At 40.7% G+C, this 22,331-nt stretch overlaps 1 protein-coding gene across 1 annotated transcript in view; it reads left to right on the plus strand.

Moving 5' to 3' along the window:
- Ism1 (isthmin 1) overlaps positions 1 to 12,232 on the plus strand; it is a 74,155-nt gene extending 61,923 nt beyond the window's left edge. Inside the window, exons 4-6 of the mRNA XM_015476146.2 lie at positions 478 to 621; positions 3,465 to 3,554; positions 10,493 to 12,232. Coding sequence (XP_015331632.1) covers positions 478 to 621; positions 3,465 to 3,554; positions 10,493 to 11,010 — 752 coding nt within the window. The 3' untranslated portion in view covers positions 11,011 to 12,232. The remainder of the gene's footprint in view (positions 1 to 477; positions 622 to 3,464; positions 3,555 to 10,492) is intronic.
- The last annotated feature ends 10,099 nt before the right edge of the window (positions 12,233 to 22,331 follow it).

The raw sequence follows: 22,331 nt of genomic DNA on the forward strand, positions 1-22,331 counted from the left end.
CCCCCCCTCCCCCCTCCCCTTCTCCCCTCCCCCTCCTTCTTCTTCTCCTTCACCTCCTCCTCTTCCTCCTTCTTCATCTATCTATCTATCTATCTATCTATTTGTCTATCTATCTTTCTATCTATCTTCCCTCTCCTTCTCCCCAAAGGGTAGGAAGGAATTGATGATAGTCATCTGTGGAAATTGTTTAGCATATTATTCTGTGATCTCATGGTCTGCAGGATGCATATATTCTCAATAAGAATCTCCCCAGGCATGTTCCAGGGGTTGGGTCCTAGCCATGTATTGATCACCACAGTGCCCTGAACCTCTCTGTCCTCACAAAGCTGAGTCCTAAAATGGTCCCTGGAGCTGTAAGCCTCTTGGCTCCAGCTGGCATCTGTCCCCTCCACTGGTAGACAATTGGCAGATGGTTTGACAGAGGAGATCTGGGGACTCTGGGTAAGGTTGATGACCATCTCTGTGGCTCCCTTCCAGATTCCACAGACGGTGAGGGTGACTGGAGTCTTTGGTCTGTCTGCAGCGTCACCTGTGGGAATGGCAACCAGAAACGAACCCGGTCTTGTGGCTACGCGTGCACTGCGACCGAGTCTAGAACCTGTGACCGTCCAAACTGCCCGGGTAAGTTCATGCAGGGCTCTGGGTTCAAGTTCAAGGGAAAAATTTTAACTTCCTTAAACATATATTTTTAAATTGTTAAAAACAAAAAACAAAACAAAACAAACAGCCATTTCCCTAATCAGACTTCGGCGCAGGGCAGGGTTGGAGTGCTTACCTAGCATGCATGAAAGTCTGGGTTTGATCCCTAGCGCCTCAATAAAAGAAAGACTTCTGACAAAGTGAGACAACAGGAGGTTATTAATGAGCTTAAAGGATGAAAAGATGGACTTTCTGAGTCTTACACACAGTGGGAGCCGCCATGACCTAAAGGACAATGCCAGCTTGTACTTACTTAATTTAAAGGAGGGACTCTGGTTGGTTTGGACCTTGGATGTGGGATTTGTTGTGAAGTGAAGAGGCACATGAAAATAGACATATATGGTATGTATAAGGAAGCTAGGATGAGAGCGTCGGTAGCCATCCACAGAAAAACCACAGAGCCCTGTTGGTGACACCTGAGAGTTGCCCAGGGATTACCCAGAGAGCACACTGGGGAAATGTAGCATTTAATTATGGTTTTATACCACATTAGTACTTTGAAAATTAAGCCAATTGCAAACTTGGTGAAAGATCATATTGGGAATAAAAAATAATCGTGATTGACTCTAATGGTGGTTGTTAAATTGTGGCCAATGGGCCAAGTCCAGCCTAGGACCTGTTTCTAAATGGCCCAGACATTTTTAAAGGGTTGAAAAGAAGAGGAGGAGGGGACAGTAGCAACCAAGACTATAAGTGACCACAAAAGCCTAAAATTTGTACTCTCTGACCTTTATTTAATTAATTAATTCATTCATTCATTCATTCATTCATTCATTTTGGTACTAGGGATTGGACCCAGGGGCACTTTACTACTGAGCTACACCCTCAGACCTTTTTACTTTTATTTTGAGATGGGGTCTCCCTAAATTCCCCAGGCTGATCTCAAACTTGAGATCCTCCTGCCCCAGGCTCCTGTCTCATTGGGATTACAGACATGTAACTTGAAGAAGGAAGAGGAGGAGACTAGGAAGAAAAAGATAAAGAAGATGTTGATGGAAATAAGGAGATAAAGCAAGAAAAAATGAGATTGGCTGGGTATATAGTTCAGTGGTACAGCACTTACCTAATATGCCCATAGCACTGGGTTCATTCCCAGCACATGTGTGCTCGCTCACACACACACACACACACACACACACACACACATTTTGAAAAGAAATAAAGAAAAGAAAATGAAAATAAGATGGAGTTGAAGGAGAAAAAGATGGTGATAAACAGGAGTTTTTGTGTACTTAAGTATCAAGCAAATTTCCGTGATTTTTATGTGCATTATTTCATCGACTCCTTACAAGAGTCTCATGAAACAGGTATTTATTATTGTACCCATTTTGGAAACTAAGGCACAAGACCAGCAGCAAGTGATCTATAAGGAATTTGAATCCAAGCAGTCTGAACCCAGAATCCCATGTTCTGAACCACTAAACTCTTCCACTCCACTAGAAAGAAGAGTATTATACTCAGCTACACGTGGACAGAGAAAGCACTTAATGTCACCCAGACCTAAGGTGGTAGATTTGGATTTCTTGTCAGAGGAAGTCTCTTCCCTGCCACCATTTTTAATATTTCTTTCTTATTTTCTGGTACCACTGAGAGCAGCATGGCCAACAGCCCTCTGTTTACATATTTCTTTTCTAAAGTCTGCCCTCCTTCCATTCTTTCTGTCTCTCTGCTCCTGGTGATTCCAGCTTTCCAGGGCTCCCTTAGAAAAGAAGAGATTTCCTTTTGTAGGACCTCTTGCCTTATTTGGTTTGCTGATTCACAGCTTTACTGGAAAGAATCGTGAAGCAGACAGGGTCTCCCTGGCCTGGCAGTGATTACGCTGTAAAATATGTCCAATTGTGAGGCCAACCTCACAAATGTCTTTGCGAGGCCTCATATAAAATCAGAAAACTCCCCTACAAGGAAATCAAGTCATGCCCAGCACGGAAGCTAAGGTTCCATGAGCCCCCATTTCTTCCTCTTCTTTACCTTGTAAAGGAAACCAAGATGTAGATAGTAGTTTTGAAGAGAACTGTTAAGTTTGAGGCAAGCTGGGTTCAGTTCCTCAGATCACGTAATGAATGGCCCAACTCATTCTTTCTGAAGCATCAACAGCAGTGCTAAAAGTTTTAAAATATGAGACAGCTTCTGGTCTTTGATTATGGACTGCTGCATCTTCAAGCAGAGCTAGATAAATATTGCAGGGAAAACATTAGCTAACACTACTTACCCTACTGCTCTCTGGGCTCTCTTTACACATAACTCATTCAATTCATTCAACTGTACAGGGTAGGGGGGTGTCCTTTAATTCTCCCCATTTTAGAGATGTGAGGACTGAGGCACACAAAGACAAAGTGACTTGCCCAAGTTCAAAAGCTAGTAGTGACTGGAACTCAGATAGTCAGTCTATTAAAGATGAAGTATTAACCACTACACTCTTCTGCTTCTGATTTAGTTTGTCACCTGAGGCCAGCAGACAGCCATACTGACATGTCCTCCCTCCCCACCCACTGCCCACCCTCATCCCCCCGGGCTGAGTAAGGGAGTTCACTAGGACTCATTCAGGCACATTTGGATCTGATTTCATGCTGCGAATGGTATCTGGGGTTTTAATATATTTTATGCGCTGCTACCTGCTTTTTACTGTTTCCTCTGTTGGCAGGTTTCTGCCCATGAGTAGTAATGAACACAAAAAAGGCTTTGTTCAGGTGTATTTGTTTTTTATTTTGGAGGGGGTGACTTTTTCCATAAAAACTAGGGGAAAATGAGCTCTTGTCTGTGTTTAGGAATTGAAGACACTTTCAGGACAGCTGCCACCGAAGTGAGTCTGCTTGCGGGAAGTGAGGATTTTAATGCCACCAAGCTGTTTGAAGTTGGTAAGAAGATTTTTTTTCGTCTTTTATCCAAATATTGATTTAATGCCTTAGAAATTCCTTTTGCCTTTGCAATGCCATCCTTGGATTCATGTAATGTTTCATTTTCCTCTTCTGGGGTCCAATTCTTTCAGCATTTTTCTTGCTCATTGAATATAGTCCAAGCAAGAGAGTGTAATCCTGTCCCTTCTGCAGCAGACTGAGACACACAACATTTCTGTGGGTGCCCTGCTCACTGTAGAGCCTCCACAGTGAGAGACAGGTGGGAACAACCCTCTTCCCTGAGCATAGGCTCTGTGCATAGTAGGAGCTCAAGTCCCACAGAATCAGTTCTCACTCAGCTTCCGTTGAGTGTCCCCAATAAAATCAGTTCTCCTGCAGAGGGAGGGAAAGAGGACATTCGTTCAATATCATACACTCCCTTCCCCTGCAAGGATTTTTCATAAATCTTTGGTACACTCTGCTATGCTTATTTGTCTGTTGGAAAGTATTAGCACAAATATAATAAGCAGAGCAAACTAAACTGAAAGTAACTACTTAGGTACCAGTTTGCTTTTTAAAAATAGTTTTATGTGCTTCTAGATACAGTCCTATATTTTCCATTTTTTTCCTGTTTTCTTTTTCTTTTTTTTGCCTTAAATTCTTTCTTAACCTCTTCACTGAGGCTGTGCCTCCTCATCCAAAAATTATGAAGTCCTAAGTCCCTCTTTGTTTTATAGCCCAGCTTTTCAGGACGTTGTTTGGTGAACAAATACATTCCTGAAAGAACTATAGGGGTCAGGCAAGGATCTAAGTAGAACTACCTAGAGATGGGGCGGCGGGTGTGGGGGGGGGAGGGAAAAAATGACTAATAAGGAATGGAAACAATGGTACTGGCCCTATAGTGAAAATAAACAGAAACAGCAGGGGGCAGTAGAGAGCGATAGGGACTGTGACAAAATGACAAACTCGAGGTTTCATCCAAAGGGATCAGACGTGACTGGACCATCATGTAATGAATCTTAGTCATAATACTGCCAGGTGTTGTTTTTCCGAGAGAGGCCCCAAATATGGGTTTTTTCTAGAACCTATCTTGATTTTTACAATATTTGATAATAATTTATTTTAATTACAAATATTTCCATGAACCAAGCTGGAGGCAATTTGGAAATTCTGTGTTACTAGGGCCTCCACCTCATCCTAATCACACAGTTGAGTTGCATTGAAGAGAAGGCTTCTGCAAACAATGCATTTGACTTTTTAAAAAATGACTTTAAAGGTATGGATTTTATATAAAATGGAAGAGGAGTTAGGATGGACTTGCGGGGGAGGAGAGATTTTCTCAGGCCTCTTCATATCACACCCCGCAGCAGGCAGCCCCTTGCCTTTTTGCAGTGAGTCCAGATGCACGAGGTCATATTCAGTATGTAGCTAAGGACGCAAGGGCTGCGTAGACATAGGGTTTCAGCCAGGATCCAGGCAAGAAAGAACATGGCACATGCAAATTAGGTAACTGGGGAGCATTTGGTGAAGAACTGTTTGCAAAGGCATGAGCAGGGTGGTTGAAAACCAAGAAGGGATTGCACAGAATCCCCAAACTGGGAACAGTGGGGAACCTTGACCCATTGTTGGCCTGAAATGACCTGTTGAGGAGCAATGACTAGAGCCCACAGAGAAGCCTGCCTGATAGCAGTATTTGGCTCTCAGGAGGATGCAGAAAATAGGCAATCATGAGAAGGGGCTGAAGAAGTAAATACTCTAACCTCACTCTCCTCCCCATTGGCGTTCTCTCATTGACCCAACCCAACTAGAACTCAGGGATACAGGGGCCTGTTGATATGTTGTGCATCCATCAACCTTCCAGGGAAGGGGAGATGTGGAGTAAGGATATAGACAGGCAAACCAAAGATCATAAAAGCAGAGATGGGAAAAGATTGACTTGCACAAGGTCAAGTTGCCTCATCTAGTACAGTCTCAAATTTTCTACAAAATAGCATAGTGAGTAAGCGCCCACCTCCCAGAGCTATTGTGGAATTCAATGAGTTACATATTTGTAAAGCATTTATAACATGTCTGCTTTGGTCAGCCTTTCATTACTGTGACCAAAATGCCCAATGAGAATAACTAAGCAGAGGGAAATTTTATTAGGAGCTCAAAATATCAGAGGGTCTCAGTGCATAAATGGATGACTCCATTGCTCTGGACCCAAGGTAAGGGAAAGCCCCAGCAGAGGAAAGCTGTTCAAGTCATGGCAGGATCAGGAAGCCACAGTGGGGGGAAGACCACAGGGAAGACGCACCTTTCCATAGCATATCCCCAGTGACCACCTCCTCCAGCCACACCCGACCTGCCTACAATTACCACCCAGTGAGTCCATTCAAAAACTAGGAAGCACTGATTAGGTTACAGTTCTCATAATCCAATTATTTCACATCTGAACATCCCTGCATTAACAGGATCTTTGGGGGGACATCTCATATCCAAATCATAATGGTGCCTACCACACTGAACACCCATTATAAATTGGATTAAAAAATAAGTCATTGGATGTCCTATAGGTACATGCATTATAATGACATTGTGTCCTGAAGGGAAAATATAACACCATTTTCTGGGACCTCTTAAATTTTGTTTCTCCAAGGAGACTCTTTAGGCTTTGCAACGCCTAGGACATAACTTTTGTTTCCTCAGTAACTGCTCAGTCAGAGGGTCACAGTCACAGAATCATAGAACTTGGTTTGGATGTGAGGTGTCCTCCAAAAGCTCATGTGTGAGACAATGCAAGAAGGTTCAGAGAAGAAATGATTGGGTTAAGGCTCTCATAAGAAGAAATGATTGGGTTACGAGAGCCTTAACCCAATCAGTGAATTAATCTCCTGATGGGATTAATCGAGTGGTAGCTGAAGGCTGGGATGTGGCTGGAGAAGACCAGGCATTGGCAGCATGGCTTTGGAGGATATATTTGTATCTGGCAAGTAGAATCTCTTTCTCTGCATTCTGATCATCATGTGAGCCACCTTCCTCTGACATATTCTTTCACCATGTTGTTCTGTCTTACCTGGAGATCTGAGGAATAAAGCTGGCTGTCAATGGACTGAGACCTCTAAAACCGTGAGCCCTCAGATAAACTTTTCCTCCTCTACAGTTCTTCTGGTTGGGTCTTTTAGTCACAGCAGCAAGAACGCTGACTGAAATAGAACTCAAAGCTAAAAGGAGCCAACAGCACATCCCAGCTGGGTGCACCTTGGACTCGACTCTATGAACTCTCTACATGACCTCCCATTTAATCTCCTTCCCTAATTTATGAGAGATGTATTATTACTATGCCCAATTTAAAAATGAGAAAACTGACACACAGCAAGGGAAAAAGTCTTGCTCATGGTCACATAACATAATTGAGTTGGGTTTAATCCCATGCAGTTTGACATAAGAGCCCACACTCATGAACTTCTGCCAGGGCTTCATGGCATCATGAGAGATGCCCCATCTTTCTCTTCCTCATTTTACACACAAGAGCCCTGAGCTACCATTCTAGGCTGCCCCTTGTCCTGACCACTTGATTCCCATTCCTGATGCTACCAGCCTCCCAGGCACCTGGGTTGAAGTTGGGGGTCACTTTTTCTGCTTTCTTTTCTTTACCCCCAAGCCCAGAAGCTGCCAAGATCTGGTTGCTCTAACTTTCTCACCACTTTTGATCCTATGTCCTGTTCCCTCCCAGGGTATCTGATCTGAGCCCTTAACGGCTGAATTCCTTCCTTGCTGCACAGCTCAGTTAACAACTGTCACTCACAGACCTTCAGAGACTCCCTAGTGCCCTCTGAACAGGCCTAAACTGAACAACATTCCCATGATCTCACACCAATTATTTTATTTCCCTATTCCTTCTGTTCCAATGGAAGGGAAGGTGTCCTCAGCCCCAGATTTTTTTGCTTATCTGAATGTTCTCCCTGAGATGCTTTCCCCCCATCTCTGTGATTGCAGTCTGTGTCAGTTTGGGTCCTCTGAGTAGCCGATACCAGGTGGAATTAGATGTGCATGAGATTTGGCAGAAGAATGATTTAAAAAAAAAAAAAAAAAAAAANGAAGAGCCTCAGCCATGCCAATCAGCATTGCCCAACAAAGGTTGTCTGTTGGAGGCACCCCCACTGGGCTTGGTCATTGACCAGAAGCAGGCCAGGAGAACATGTCTTGAGGGGAACACCAATGGTGGACCCAAAGGTGCTATAGCTGGAGGCTGCCAGTCAGCTAAGTGCCCATGGCAGTTCCTCTTGTAGGAGTTCTGAGCAGAACACTTGTGGCCATCACAAAGCCCTGCTATGCCCCAGGACCAGTGCAGTGCCTCATGCTTCCTAAAGTATCCTTGATTTACCCTGTTGTGTGTGGGGTTTTTTTTAACCTTTGCCTCCCTTCTTGCATTTCCGCATCCCCTCATGGATGATGGCTTCCTCAGATGTGCCTCATCTTACCCACGGCAGCTCCCTGAGTCAGATGCTGTCGGTGACCCACCTATGTCCCTCTAGTCACACTGTGTCCCTGCATATCAAATGGGGCCTGACTGACTGGCAGCCCCTGTGTTTCTTGGTGTGAGGGGTTCTCTCAAGCCCCCTGCCCACTGCTGAGAGCAGGCTGTAAGTCAGGAGCAGCCCCTCACTGGTGATTGATAAGAGCTGATGAATACATTACCCAGATTCCCATTAAATAAAAACAAATCCAGATGCAGTAAGGAGGATCTTTATTCACAGAATCATTGCTTGGGAGACAGGGCAGATATTATCTCCCTATTCTTGCAATAGGAAGAATGCTGTGACCATATGGCCTGCAAGTGCATCAAGAGTTAGGCCAGAAAAGGGAGTTTTCTTTTATAAAGGAGAAAATAAAGCTATGAAGAACCCAGGGTAGGTGTGTTGGTTGGCTTTCCCTCACTGTAACAAAATAGCTGAGAAAACTTGAAAGGACAAAAGATTTATTTTGGCTCATGGTTTCAGACGTTTCTGTCCATGGTTGGTTGGGCCTGTGGTGAAGCAGAACATCATGGTGGGAAGTGCATTGCGGGTGAGGCTGGCCAAGAACAGAAGGAGGAGAGGAAGGTGCTGAGGTCCCAATATCCCCTTCAAGGCCATTCTGCCCAGTGATCTAACTTCCTTCCACTAGGCCCCACCCCCTAAAGGTGGCAGCGCCTCCCTATCAGGAGTGCCACATGCTGGCCACCAAGTCTTTAACTCATGGATCTTTGAGAAACATTTAAGATCAAAACCATAACAGAGGAGAAATAGGAAGAAAGCATGGTGAGATAGGACAGTATATCAGAGGATGTTTTACTCTAAGGCCAGTCGATTTTCCAGAAGGGACCTTTAAGGAGAAGCTGATAGGTCAAAGTCCAGGGTCTTGATGAAAGAAGAGAGTCTTGGGCTGGGGATGTGGCTCAAGTGGTAGTGTGCTTGCCTGGCATGTGTGTGGCCCGGGTTCGATCCTCAGCACCACATACAAACAAAAAAAAAGTTGTGTCTGCCGAAAGCTAAAAAAAATAAATATTAAAAAAAATTCAAAAAAAAAAAAAAGAAAAAGAAAGAAGAGAGTCTTCCTCAAAATTGTATTCTGATCCCTCAATGAGCATAATCAGTTCAGCTAATCATTTATAAAGCAAAGACAGGAATTTGGAAGGCTATGTCTGAGTTTGTCACAGTGAAGCTATGGGGAGTAGGTATCTATGAGTCTTATAGGGTTCTTTGCAGGAATCCCTTGTCCAGAACCCAAAAGGGTCCAGGGAGGCTGGGGTGGGGGGGTAGACTCTTGATAAATTTCTTTTGTAAAGTTGAACATTGTCAGTGAATGGGAAAATCTTGTTCTCTGCAGGATTCAACACCTGTTTCATTTACACCTTTTACTGGCTGCCCTGTCTCCCCTGTCTCACTCCCCCGCTCCCTGCTGGTGTGGCCTAGGATACCTCCAGAAGAACCATTTTCACTGGACTCTCTGCCTCAGGGTCTGAGAGAACCCAAATTAAGACATTCACTAAACCAAAGGTCACACTCAGCTGACTGAGTTCATGGGGCCAGTTATTCCCATGTTCTTGGAGCTGCTTGTTCCCATGGACAATGCAGGCCCAGTGTTGATACATATTTTGGCTTTTCGAAAGAAGCTAGGAATCAATCTACAATTATAATTGGAACCAGCTAATTCTTAAGTGTTTGCTACTGATCAACATTTTTTTTAATACTATGAAAACCAAACATAAGACTTGTGAGGGCAGATTCTGACTCAGGCCTACAGGTCACTGGCCTCTGACCTATTTGTTAAGCCTCTTTTCCTCCTTAAGGCGTTATCATCGTATGACTCTGCATAGAGGCCTCAGGTTAATAGGTTGGGAGACTAAATCTACTTTAAACCAGTCAGTGAGTAGCAGAAATAAAATTCAGCCCTATAAATGTTTCATCGAGTCCTTTTAAACCATCACATCACCACTTATTTAAAGAGGTCAAATGCAACTCTCTGAATTATTGTTAATTTTGTTAGGGTTGATGATGGAGCTACTGTTACTTAGGAAAATACACTTTGGAGGGCAGCTCTTACTTTCTTTTGCTTTGTGGTTTTTTTTGTTTGTATGGTCCCTATAAAATCTGGGGAGTAAACAAATTACATATGTCTGTATAATTATTTAAAAGAGAGAGCAAATACAATGAGAGTTAAATTTAGATAATAGAATATGGGTAGTCATTAGATAAATATAGTCCCTTTGCTTTTCTATGTGTCTTGAATTTCTTTCATTACATAAAGTGGGGGATTGGAAGGACGTCTTATAAACAAAGATGTTCCCAAGTTCAAGGGAGAGGAGAATCCCCTACCCTGGTGGTTCCAGGTGCCTGCAGAGGTCTCTGACTGCAGGAAGGGAGTTGTCGACTTCGGTTTCATTCCGCCAGCCAGTTTTACATGTAGTAAGAGAGTTTCTTTCTGGCCTTTTCCAGACACAGATAGCTGTGAGCGATGGATGAGCTGCAAAAGCGAATTTTTAAAGAAGTACATGCACAAGGTGATCAATGACCTGCCCAGCTGCCCCTGCTTCTATCCCACCGAGGTGGCTTACAGTACGGCTGACATCTTCGATCGCATCAAGCGCAAGGACTTCCGTTGGAAAGATGCCAGTGGGCCCAAGGAGAAGCTGGAGATCTACAAACCCACAGCCCGGTACTGCATCCGCTCCATGCTGTCCCTGGAGAGCACCACGCTGGCCGCCCAGCACTGTTGCTATGGCGACAACATGCAACTCATCACCAGGGGCAAAGGGGCGGGGACACCCAACCTCATCAGCACCGAGTTCTCAGCTGAGCTCCACTACAAAGTGGACATCCTACCCTGGATTATTTGCAAGGGCGACTGGAGCAGGTATAATGAGGCTCGGCCTCCCAACAATGGACAGAAGTGCACAGAAAGCCCTTCGGATGAGGACTACATTAAACAGTTCCAAGAAGCCAGAGAGTATTAAAGAGACGAGGGTGAGGTGGAGAAAGGCCACCTTTGGTTTCTGGACACAAACACACTGCACTGATCTGCCACCTGGCGCCTGGTTATCTGCCTAGGTGTATATTTGTATATATACCACATGAGTATTTTTTATAAGTTACACTAGGGGTATGCACCAGGCCAGGATGGCTGCCATTTGAAGCCACCCTTGCCATGTACAGTGCCTACAAACCTCCTTGGAAGTCCTCCTAGGGGCCATGTGGGCAGGAGGATTGGAAAGAGCAACCCAGCAACCAGAAGAGGAGCCTGGAAGCCAGCGTGGGTGTGATTCAATTCACACCTGGATCCAGGGTGGTCAAGAGAAGCAAAGGAGGGAAGAGACTGAAGTTGTAAACATTATAAGCAGTTTTTATATATAACTTATTTAATACAAATGTGACTTAAGCTTAACTTTTTCTCTAGAGTTGTCATGGTGAAACTATTTAATCACTTCTGAGAGAGTTCAGAAAGAAAGGGGCTTAGTGAAGTGGAAGAGAAAGGGAATTTTGCAATGATTTCCTTAAAAATAAATAGCTCAGTGGAAATGTATCAAAACATGAGATCGCCCACCTTAAGCCAAATGTTATGTAGTCATAAGGCACCTTGTTGGAGTCTCAGATTCCAAAATTCTCTTGCCTCAGACTGGGTAGGGGGTAAGGAGGTAAATCAATATTTTTTAGGAGCACATCTGAGGCCTGGTTTTAAATAGGCTTTAAAATAAAAGATCAATGTTAGCATAATGCTATTATTCTACAAAAGGCCCCCAAACAGTAGAATTTCTGCTCTTAGCTTAGTAGGTTCAGAAGATTACAGTTCAGACATAAAAACAAGGAGTAGCACTTTTCCAAAGGAAAAAGCATAACAAATGGGAAAGGAATACAACCCTCATTTCATCTATTTTATTTTAATGCTATATTAATTAATTTTTTCACCACCAGTGTATTTCTAATAAATAAATATAAAAAAGGGAGAGGGGCTGAAGTCTGGGAAATCTTAATTTTCTTATGTTTTAAGAAAGAAAAAAACTGCATTATTTTTGTAAAGTATTTATTGAGTTATTGGGTCTTGTACATCAAGCAATTGTAATATGACCTGGTTCTGTAGGGTGGAATTTAGAATGAATAAAGAGTTGGTTCTTATGCCATCTTTTACTTGCAAAGCTCCAGAAAAAGAGAATATATATAATAAAATCATAATAAAATGTGTTACTTGCATCTTTGATTCATAATACACATGCCATAAGTAGCCCTACTGAAGCCAGGCCTCAAGGAAGAGGAGAGAAAACTTCAACCCAAGTGGGAACAAAAGGCTCATTGACTGCTATATTGGTGGCTGGTGTAAGTCAAAGCATCTTTGGCACCAACAGCATCCACCCAGCCCCTGAGTGACTAAAGCCCATTAAAACACATGTAACTTTTTGCCCACCTCTCTAGATAAGAAAGCCAAGCCAAGCAAAAGTTTAAGACAGTTCAGATGAGCAAGATCAGTTCTAGACAAAACTCTGCAATTATACTAACAGGTAGAAAGAACTACTCATTGTGTAAATTATTTATTATCATTTACATTTTAGCATTAAACAATTACACTAGTATTGCCCATCGGGATATTTGTATCTAGGATCTATGTCCAAGTATGGAATGAGAAGCCTTATTCACCTCTGAACTAGTACAGAGAGAATGGATAGTCTGACTTCTAATACCAGGAAAACAAGTTATGCAAAGAGAATTCACTGGCAATGGGCTGCATTGCTTTTAAGGTGATGCTTTCTATGTCAGGGTATGCATTCAAGCAGAGGCTGTTGGTAAGGCACATGGGCAGCTCAAATGAGTAATAAAGAAAGACAAAATGAATAGCACCAAGAATCTCTGATAAGAGGTTCTCTAAAGTAAGTGTACAACATCATGGGAATACAATGTTAGGAATTAAGAAAGAATCTGTTGGTTCCAATGGAGGAGTGGTATTTTTACAAAGCAGAAATGAGTAAGGAGTAATAAAAGGAACTAGGAAAGAGGAAAGAGAAGGGTGTTTTCTGAAAATTCAGATGTTTAGAGTAATGAGTGAAGAGACAAGATTGGTGAGAACTGGAGCCATATCTGTTGAGTTTTGTTAGAGATTTAACATGGAGTTAAGAACAGAGATCTTTCATGCTGAATAAGAATGACTGATAAGAGCAATGTTTTGCATGAGTGATTTGTCTTTTAGTATCAGACCTTGCTGACCTAATAAACTCAAAGTTGGAAGGTGAGAATAATTGGGAACAGGAGAGGCTCCTGGTATCTTTGCCCATTGAGAACATACTGGCCTTTCATGTCTTACTGGGATGGTTCCATACCTGTGGAAATTTGCTAAATTATTTGCTAAACTATAAAGTTACAGAGGACCAATGAGCAATCCTCAGAAACTCCCAGGTTATCCAATAAGACAAGAAGACCCCTATTTCATTCAACCCCAGACTCCCAAGTTGACCCCAGAGCAACCCCAACTAGTTCCCTTAGTAGGTGGTGGTTCATGTGTTCAAGGGCCAACTTTGCCATCAGCAGAGCAGGATGTCCAAAGCCTCACTGAAGAATTTGTGAAAATTACTCATTGTCAGCTTCTCAAATGTCCTCCTCAAATACCTTGCTCCTTTGCCTCCCTCTAGAAAGAAAACCCTCTTTTAAATTATCCACTGGGTCTCCTGAGTGCCCCATCTGAACACACCAACAGTGGCAGAGATGACCTGGGATGTGTAGTGGCTGCACATGGGAAGAAAGAAGGAGAGGCTGGGAACATTACATACTGCTCAAGGGAACCATACACCAACAAGACATAACAATCATAAATATATATGCCCCAAACAATGGTGCAGCTATGTTCATCAAACAAATTCTTCTCAAGTTCAAGAGTCAAACTGACAACAACACAATAATCTTGGGTGACTTTAACACACCTCTCTCACCACTGGATAGATCTTGCAAACAAAAGTTGAATAAAGAAACTATAGAACTCAATAATACAATCAATAACAGACTTAACTGACATATATAGAATTTACCCTGCATCAAGTGGATACACTTTCTTCTCAGCAGCACATGGGTCCTTCTCTAAAACAGACCATATACTATGCCACAAAGCAACTCTTAGCAAATATAAAAAAGTAGAGATACTACCCTGCATTCTATCAGATCATAATGGAATGAAATTAGAAATCAATGATAAAATAAGAAATAAAATCCACTCCATCACCTGGAGACTAAATAATATGCTACTGAATGAACAATGGGTTACAGAAGATATCAAGGAGGAGATTAAAAAATTTTTAAAGATGAATAAGAACACAGATAAAACATATTAAAATCTCTGGGACACTATGAAAGCAGTTCTAAGAGGAAAGTTCATTGCATGGAATTCATTCCATAAAAGAAGAAAAAGTCAACAACTAAATGACCTCACACTATATCTCAAAGCCCTAGAAAAAGAAGAACAAATCAACAGCAAAAGCAGTACAAGGCAAGAAATCATTGAAATTAGAGCTAAAATCAATGAAATTGAAACAAAAGAAAAAATTGACAAAACAAAAAGTTAGTTCTTTGAAAAAATAAATAAAATTGACAGACCCTTAGCTACGCTAATGAAGAGAAGGAGAGAGAAAACTCAAATTACCAGCATACATGATGAAAAAGGTAATATCACAGCAGACACTACAGAAATACAGAGGATAATTAGAAATTATTTTGAAATCTTATACTCCAATAAAATAGAAGACATCAAAGGCATCGACAAATTTCTTAAGTCATACAATTTGCCCAGATTGAGTCAGGAAGATATACACAATTTAAACAGACCAATATCAGGTGATGAAATAGAAGATGCCTACCAGCCAAGAAAAGCCCAGGACTGGATGAATACACAGCTGAGTTCTACAAGACCTTTAAAGAAGAACTAATAAATCTTCAACTTATTTCAGGAAATAGAAAAAGAGGCAGCATTTCCAAACTCATCCTATGAGGCCAATATCACCCTGATTCCAAAACCAGGCAAAGACACATCAAAGAAAGAAAACTTTAGACCAATCTCTCTAGTGAACATAAATGCAAAAACTCTCAATAAAATTCTGGCAAATCGAATACAAAAACTTCAAAAAGATTGTGCACCATGATTAAATGGGATTCATCCCAGGGATGCAAGGTTGGTTCAACATATGGAAATCAATAAATGTAATTCATCACATCAATAGACTCAAAGATAAGAATCATATGATCATCTCAATAGATGCAGAAAAAGCATTTGACAAAATACATCCAGCACCCCTTTATGTTCAAAACACTAGAAGAACTAGGGATAACAGGAACATATCTCAACATCGTAAAGGCTGTCTATGCTAAGCCCCAGGCCAACATCATTCTAAATGGAGAAAGTTCATAGGTTTCTCGTCCACTCCAGTTCTAGTGTCCACTTCGATTATATTCTCAGAAGCGTTTCTGTCTTTCCATTTCAGTAGCCAAGATGGTTAAGTTCCCTGTGCAAAGACCAGGAATTAAAGATTAGGTAATATACCAGCCACCATCTTCTGAGCACACAATTTGCTAATCACTTCATTTTTCAGAGGAGGGAATAAACCCAACAAGGCTAGCTAACTTGCCCAGTGTCATACAGTTTGGTAGATACGAGATTTATTTGAAGTCAGTTTTGTCTGATCACCAAGGTACATCCTTAAATTCAACACCTGTGCTCTATCTCTTCCTAACTCTTCCTAAGATATGTAGGATCAGTTCCCTTCTGTGACTCACTTTGCCTTTATTCAAATGGCTCAAAAAAGATATAGCTTTACCAATGTAAAGCTGTTTAGTTCTCTCCTATCCCCTAAGAGAATTTTCCAGTTGTGTAGCTGAGTCAAGTTGAATTAAGCAACACACTTCTAGATAATAGCCTACTTCCTGGACAAGAATGGAGACTGGTCTGTTCCTCCCATAGCACATAAGGCCCGTGCTACTCCAGCTGGGTAGACTTCCAGGACAGGTGCTGTGTCTCATGCCTTCCTGCACCCAGAGCTCCCAGTACTGCATGAGGCATATAAATTCGGGCAATGTGCAGAAGGCTTAAGAGTTTGAGAGTTACGTCAGACCACCTGGATTCCAGTACTGAATCCCTCACTTGCCTCCCTCACTTGCTGAGTATCATTGGATAAGTTAATAAACCTGTCTAAATTTCAGTTTCCTCATATGGTTGTTGTGATAACTGAATAAGGTACATGAGGCTCCTAGCACAGGGCCTGTCATGAACCGTGAGAAATTGAGTCATTTGACAAATTCTCATTGAGCATCTATTAAGTGCCAAAGATAGTTCCAGTTACCAAAGATTCAGCAGTGTAGTTACCAAAGTCCCTCCTCTTCAAGGATAGACAAATGACTAATAAATTCATAATATGAGATAATAGTAAGTCATACAAAGACAAACAAATATTTGATTACACATATATGATGTTGAGGTGGTGCTAGTTGTTGTAACTGGTAATCCTCAAAATCCAGTGGCTTAACACAATAAAAGTCTAAACAGTATGATTCTGGCAAAGTGGCTTTAATCTAAGTGAAGACTTGGGGACCTGGGTTCCTTCTATTTTGTGGCTCTGCTGTCATCAAGAAATGATATTCTATGATGGCATGGAGGTCCTCACTATTGCAGACTGCTTAATGGGTGAAGCACAGGGAGGTTGTGTATAAAACCTTTGTAAATCAGGCCACAGAGTACTGTGAGTACTACTTATTCCCCACAGCTCTGCTACATACCACACCACTTTGCAAGCATGACTAGGGAATCTAGTTGGGAGTCCGGGAAGCAGAAATGTGACCACCCAGCCAATCACCGTCACAGAGGTTCACCAACACCGATCACCCGATTACATATGTCAGGAAGCAGAAGCAACAGAAGGATCTCTCAGAGAGTCCAAAAGCAGGTGGCCAAAGGGAGAGATCCTTCTCACCTCTCCACTGTCTTCCATATCCTATTATAGGGCTCAGCTATGTCTCAGTTCCCTCATCTGTAAATTGGGATGAATCACCTGTCCTACCTATATATTGGACAGTGCGTTTGATAACCTGGAGTTGCACTCAGTACTGTCCACATCTGTTCAGCTTAATCCAACTTTGAACTGGAAGCTTCTGCAAGTCTTTGCCTGACAGCTCTCTCCGGATACTGGAGCCCACTTGTCTTACATAGAAGCAGATTGGAAGTGCCAGGAAGTTAACAGCACCCCCCCCCCCAAACCATAACAGGAATCCCCAGGAGCACTCAACAGTTGACCGTCAGGCACTTGGTGGATGAACATCGCAGTTCTCTCACCCCTCCAGTGGCACAATTATGAAGCATATTTCATATCATTCTCAGTACTCCCTGTGGGACTAAGTTCTAGTCATACTTGGTGGTAACCTGCTTGGTAACACAGTTTTTTTTTTTTTTTTTTAGTTCCTCCCCTTTCCTAAGTATCTCCCAAATTAACTCAATCAGATCCTTCTCTCAGGATGTGCTTCTGGGGAATCCCAAACCAAGACATCACTTCATGCTTTAGTACTTATTGAGTATATAATTCAAATATAATATAATCAAATATAAGCTTATTATTGTCATCATGAGCATTTGAAGATGAGGTTTTACTGTAGATGATAGATCTACCAAAAAAGAAAAATCAATCTCATTCTGGTTGGAGATGGAAGCTCTACTAGATTTCAATACCACAGTATTTTTACACAATCAAAATAAACCCCAGTTTTTGTGATTAGATTCAGCAGCAAGAAAATTACTTTCCCAAATATCTGCATTTTTTTTCTGTATAAGTTTTTAAAAATCTTTCCCTAGTTTTAGAATTCATTTTCTTGCTTACTATATAGACGGACCAGTATCCTACCAAAGGCCACAATTTGAGTAGCATTGCTCAAAACAACTGAGTGACAGTGATCAAAATCCCCCTAAGCATCAACTGTCCTGGCAGATGAACTATGAAAAGGCTTCCCAGGAAGTATGGGGAGGGGTCTGGGGTGGGGTTCTCTCTTTGTCATCCATTTACAATTTCCAATGGAAAAATGTGTGGGTCCTTGCCATTATGCCTGCGCAATTTCAGACAAATTAAAGGCTTGCCTTGGTAATTACTGGGTGGGTATATGTGGAAACATACATCCGTGTGTTCAGGTCCTATGTACAGTAGTGTAAATTAAGGCACAAACTCACAGTCAGTTACTTTTCCCAGGATTAGAATTGGTTGGCCATATGGCACCAGAAGAAGAAGGATATTTTCTGGGATCAGAAGATAAGATTTTCTGGAACAAATTTATGCAACTAGCAACTCTTCATTGAACCCCACCAGAACAACAAAGCTTAGATACAGATAATTTTCTGTTGTTTAGATCTCTATGTGGAGATCTGGAAAGCCAACATACAAATACCAGTGCCTTGCCTGTAATGGCAAAAATAACATCATCCTTATCCATTTTAGTGGCAGGGGAATCATCGAGGGACTGGGTTAAGACACAGCTGCAATAGCAAAGCTGGGTAAGAATTTTATGACTTTGCTAATTTTCTATCTGTTCTGGGAGTGATAAATGTGCCCTTATAGATATTCATGATTGCCCTCAAAATGAAAAAAAAAAAAAACAAACTTTCAAATGGCACAGAAAAGCCTTTCATTCTTGAGGCATGTAATTCATGGATGAATTTCAAAATGTCATGTTTGAATTGGGAAAGTAACGTTTCTTGAATTAATCATCCAATTGCTTCAAGAATATGACTCAAAGGATATAAAAATTTCAAGCCTGACTTTTTAAAAAAGAAAAAGGAATTTTTTTTCTATGTAGTTAAGTTTATTTTTCACAAAGGTCATGGCTAAATCTTCAGTTTATTTGCTATGGGAGGGAACTGACTAAATGAAGCACACCTTTCATTGCTTAGTGAAAGGGAATGTTAGCACCAGTTTAAATTTTTATACCACCAGACATGCAGTTTCGCTTTGTCTAGTTGTACCCTCCTTTATGTCCCTCTACACCTGGCTTTTCTGGGGTTTGGGGTTTGGGGGTTTGCTTCTGTTTTTGATTTCTTACTCATTTTTTGTTTCTAAATTTTTCTTTCATCTTTGAAGAGCTCAACAAATGGAGAAGGAGAAAGGGGGGTGGGGTGTGCTGAAGAAAAATTAAAAGCCAAGATCTTCCAGAAGGAACTGTCTTTGGGGCTTCCAAAGTGACTTACCAGCTGTGTTGGCAACACAAGCAAAGTGCGGTCTTTGCAAAAGGGGAGACAGGAGAGACACACACCATTGCCACACCTTTCCCCGTGGAGCCTCCAAATCCTCTCAGAGGATCTGGTCCTGCTAGTGAAGACAGGGAAGGGATTTCCAAAGGCCTAAGTATTAGAAACATGCCCGGGTTCCTCTCATCCAAAGAGAGCTAAGTATTCTAGGCTGGTTGCCATGGAGAATGGCACTTTCTGTCAAGAACATTTCAAGATCCTCATCTGGACTCACAGTGCATGTAGCAGGTCACCTGCTTCCTTTCTTAGGAAAAAGCCCACCATTGAGTTCCTCTTGAGTGCTTTCTCCTGCTATCATAGGATATTGTAAGGAGGGAAAAAAAAAAGAAGGAAAAAACAGGGATTGAGTGGCAGGAAGATAAAGGCTGGTGCACATGACTGACTAGCAGCAAATGTAGAAAGCTAAAGCTTGACCACACTGGCAGACCCACTTCCTGCCTTCTCTCTTGTCTGCTGTTTCCACACCACCTCATTCCAATGGGCTTCCCCACAGCTCTTCTCTTACCCACACTGCTATACAGTTGCCCTACTTGTGCAGCTCGATTGTCAAAACTCATCACTGTATGCTGTAACATTGACCCCAACACAAAATAAATAAATAAGGCATTACCAACATTTCTGCCATGTAGGGACAAAGGGAAAAAACAGCAGTCTGCAACCCAGAATAGGGCTCTTAAAAGACCCTGACCATCCTGCTGCACCGATCATAGGCATTTAATCTCCAGAACTATAGGAAAGAATTTTCTGTTTTATGGGGCTGGGGTTGTGGCTCAGTGATAAGGCACTTGCCTAGCATGTAAAGGGCACTGGGTTTGATTCTCAGCACACATATAAATAAATACAATGAAGATCCATTGACAACTAAAAAATATTTGGAAAAAATGAATTTTCTGTTTTAAAAGCCTTTGAGCCTTTTAAAAGTCTTTGATAATTTGCTACATCAGTGTGTAAAGCACTATTCAAGTTCAATAATTTGAAAACTCACAAATACAAGACTATTTTATCTCTGAACTCTGAAATATATAACAAAATACTATGTATGGGGAGACCAACCAACAACTTCAAGGTAATAGTTATCTCTGGGAATGGATGATAGTAAGTGAGTAAAAGAGGAAAATCTTTAGATGTAATAATTTTTTTGAGTCAAGGTCTTATTATGTTTCCCAGGCTGGTCTTGAACTCATGGACTCAACCAATCCTCCTCTCTCAGCCTCCTCAATACTGGTATTATAGGTGTACATCACTGCACACAACAATATTTTATGGTTTAAAAAAGAAAGAAGTCTAGCATAATAAAGGATAAAAAACATATAATCATCTCATTAGATATAAAAAAGTATTCAATGAAATTCAACAACTTTTCATAATAAAAGCTTTCTACAAATTAGATATAGAAGAAATGCACCTCAACACAATAAAGCCCCACAACTAACATCTTAACAATGTTGAAACGTAAAAAGCTTTTCTCTAAGATAAGGAACAAGACAAAGATTCACACTCTTATCACTTTTATTCAATATAATTTCAGCAACCCCAGCCAAAGCAATTAGTCAAGAAAAAAAATAAAATAAAAAGCATCCAAATCTGAAAAGAAGTTGTTAAATTTCTCTCTGTAGATGACATGATCTTATATTTAGTATACCATAGTCTCCACCAAAAAAATGTTAGAACTCATAAACAAATTTAGTAAAATTATAGGATACAAAATCAATACATAAAAATCAGTAGTATTGGCCCTGAAGTCATAGCTCAGTGGTAGAGGATTTGCCTAGCACATGCAAGGCACTGGGCTCATTCTTCAACACCATATAAAAATAAATAAATGAATAAATAAAATAAAGATATTGTATTCCATCTACAACTTAAAAAATTATTAATAAATCAGTATTGTTTCTATGCACTAACAACAATCTATCCAGAAAAATAAATCAAAAACACATTCCAATTTTTAATAACATCAAATATATAAATTTGACTAAATATATAAATACTTAGGAATAAATTTAATCAGAAATATCTGTACAGGATAGTATAAAACACTGATGAAAGAAACTGAAGACACAAATAAATGAAATGATATCCTGCATTCATGGATTGGAAGAATTACTATTACAAAATAGCCATACTACCCAGAATAATCTAGAGATTTAATACAATTTCTATCAAAATTTCAATGACATTTTTCACAGAAACTGACAATAAAACCTAAAATTTATACAGAATCATAAAAGATCTTAAATATGCAAAGTAATCTTGAGGAAAAAAATAATACAGCTGAAAGCATTACACTACCTGATTTCAAAATACACTACAAAGACATAGTATCCAAAAAGCATATTACTGGCACAAAAATAGTCATATAATTCAATGATGCATAATAGAAATAAGTCTGCACATTTTTGGTCAATTTATCTTTGACAAAAGTGCCAAAAATACACAACAGGGGAAAGATAATGTTTTCCATACCTAAACTAAACAAATACAAAGACATTACAAGGAAGTAAAAGTACATGGGGCTGGGCTGTATCTCAGTGGCGAAGCACTTGCCTAGCATGTGTAGGCACTGGGTTAGAGTCTCAACACCACATATAAACAAATAAAATAAAGGTCCATTGAGAACTTAAAAAAAAATTAAAGTACAAACCAATATCTTTGATGAACGCAGATGCAAAATTAGCAAATGAAACTCAGGAAAAAATAAAAATAATTATATACCATGACCAGATATGAGATTGGTTCAACATCTGAAAACCAATTAATGTAATAATTACACTAAAAAGCTAAATAAGAGAAGGTATATGATCATATCAAAAGATTCAGGAAAAGCATTCTATAAAATTCAACACACATTGATGATAAGAACTCAATAAATTTGAAGTACAGAAGAACTTCCTAAATTTGATAAATAATCCCTACAAATAGTCTATAATTAACATCTTATTTAATTATGTGAAACAAAGAATTCTCACTAAGATAAGGTAAAAATCAATATGTATACTCTGACCACTTCTTTTCAACATCATACTGGAAGAC

The sequence above is a fragment of the Marmota marmota genome, unplaced genomic scaffold (assembly GCF_001458135.2).
Source record: "Marmota marmota marmota unplaced genomic scaffold, marMar, whole genome shotgun sequence".
In the NCBI taxonomy this organism is placed as follows: Eukaryota; Metazoa; Chordata; class Mammalia; order Rodentia; family Sciuridae; genus Marmota; species Marmota marmota.